Below are 2,500 nucleotides of genomic sequence, written 5' to 3' on the forward strand. Positions count from 1 at the left end.
ACAGGAAGTTGCAGCGTTCTAACTTCCCGAGTATCTCCAAAACAATCTCCCCTTGGTATCGGAACCACAACCATAACAAGAGGAGATCTTCAACATGTAACAACTTGTTACACTGGTGGAACAACATGTTACACTGGTGGAACAACTTGTTACACTGCTGGAACAACTTGTTACACTGCTGGAACAACATGTTACACTGGTGGAATTGGTCAACAGGTGACACTGGTTGAACAAAATGTTACAACGGTGGAACTGGTCAACATGATACACTGGTGGACCGACATGTTACACTAGTGGAACAACATGTTGCACTGGAGGAACTGGTCAACATGTTACACTGGTGGACCGACATGTTACACTAGTGGAACAACATGTTGCACTGGAGGAACTGGTCAACATGTTACACTGGTGGAACAACATGTTACACTGGTGGAACTGGTCAACATGTTACACTGGTGGAACTGGTAAACATGTTACACTGGTGGAACTGATCAACATGTTACACTGGTGGAACAACATATTACACTGGTGGAACTGGTCAACGTGTTACACTGAGGAACTGGTTAACATGTTACACTGGTGGAACAACATGTTACTCTGGTGGAACAACATGTTACACTCGTGGAACAACATGTTACACTGGTGGACCTTGTCAACATGATACACTGGTGGAACTGGTTAACATGTTACACTGGTGTAACATGTTCAATTTAGTCAAGCAGCACTTATTCAAATACAAACTAACTCATCCCCATTAGAAAAAAAACATCAACTAACTTGCAAACGTTTTAACTGTTGTCGAAGTCTCTTCAGCACTGTAACTCACTAACTCTTCAACACTGCAACAAACTAACTCTTCAACACTGTTACACACTAACTATTCAACACTGTAACACACTAACTCTTCAGCAGTGTAACGCTTTAACGCTTCGACACTGTTACACACAACCTTTTCAGCACTGTTACACACTGACTCTTCAACACTGTAACACACCAACTCTTCAGCACTATTACACACAGACACTAACTCTGCAACACACTAACTGTTCAACACTGTTACACACCAACTCACATTCCCACTAATGGACACAGACACGCACGCTCTCTCTCTCTCTCTCTCTCTCTCTCTCTCTCTCTCTCTCTCTCTCTCTCTCTCACTCTCTCTCTCTCTCCCTCTCTCTCTCTCTCTCTCTCTCTCTCTCTCTCTCTCTCTCTCTCTCTCTCTCTCTCTCTCACTCTCTCACTCTCTCACTCTCTCTCTCTCTCTCACTCTCTCTCTCCCTCTATGTCTCTCTCGCACTTCAGCACTGTAACACACTGACTCTTCAGCACCGTCACACACTAACTCTTAAGCACAAAGAAGAGCGGAAAGATATGAGGGAGCAGACCAACAATATTCCAGACAGGCAGACAGACATACAGAGAGGTCGATAGGCAGACAGACTGATAGACACTACAGACACTCTGCATTCATTGTATGTTTTGCACTTATTGTATGTTGCACGTCTTGGCACTTAATGCATGCACTTATTGTATGTTGTACGTCCTGGCACATAATGCATGCACTTATTATTTTGGCACTTAATTTAGCTTTGTGTAGCGTCTTAACAATCTATGTTTTATACGGGGAATGGGTTAACCTAGCGATTGTTATTGCTTGGCACTGGGTTCTATGAACGTCCTTACTGTACCGACAGCGGTGTACTGGTGTTTCGCTTTCTTCTGACAAATGTAAAGACAGACAGACAGTCAGGCAGGCAGGCAGGCAGACAGACAGGTTGTTACCAGTGTGTCCATCATGGCCGGTCGGTTAGTGTGTGAGTCGTCAGATTAGCAGCAGGCTGGAAGCATGCATGTCATCTCTTCTTGATGCCTGGACCTCTCCTTCCCACACACACACAAGCACACACACACAAAAACACACACACACACACACCCAAACACATACATACACACACACACACACACACACACACACACACACACACACACACACACACACACACACACACACACACACACATACACACACACACACACGCACACAAACACGCACGTACACACAGACACACGCACACACACACACACACACAAACAGAAGTTGGTATTATTGTCATGCCAGTAGAAGCTATGCCCACAATGCCAATAAGAGGCCAGTAACAGTATCTCCCTGACTGCAGTGCAGGACGGTTAGCCCGAGGCTAACCCTCTGCTCCGCTAACACTGCTCCACGTGTGGAACTTCTGAAAGCGTGCCATCCAGCTTATTGCTACGCGCCTGGTCACATGTCAAACCATCATGTGATGTACACCCTCCCAACTTAGACATTCAAACCCTGGGCTCCAGCATCTCAGGCTGGGATGCAGCGCCTGGCTCTCACAGTACAGAGACATGTCATTAAGGAGCAGGTAGGGGTTAGACAGTACAGAGACAGGTCATTAAGGAGCAGGTAGGGGTTAGACAGTACAGAGAAAGGTCATTAAGGAGCAGGTAGGGGTTA

At 45.7% G+C, this 2,500-nt stretch overlaps 1 protein-coding gene across 5 annotated transcripts in view; it reads right to left on the minus strand.

Moving 5' to 3' along the window:
- Nucleotides 1-2,500, minus strand: part of rgs19 (regulator of G protein signaling 19) — a 15,606-nt gene that overhangs the window by 8,928 nt on the left and 4,178 nt on the right. For 2 of the 5 annotated variants that reach the window (XM_030367185.1, XM_030367166.1), the window contains exon 2: nt 1,786-1,888. The exons of 2 other annotated variants lie outside the window; for them this stretch is intronic. In XM_030367185.1, coding sequence (XP_030223045.1) covers nt 1,786-1,800 — 15 coding nt within the window. In that variant the 5' untranslated portion in view covers nt 1,801-1,888. The remainder of the gene's footprint in view (nt 1-1,785; nt 1,889-2,500) is intronic. One more of the 5 variants, XM_030367176.1, reaches the window with a different exon arrangement.

The sequence above is a fragment of the Gadus morhua genome, chromosome 1 (genome assembly GCF_902167405.1).
Source record: "Gadus morhua chromosome 1, gadMor3.0, whole genome shotgun sequence".
Lineage (NCBI taxonomy): Eukaryota > Metazoa > Chordata > Actinopteri > Gadiformes > Gadidae > Gadus > Gadus morhua.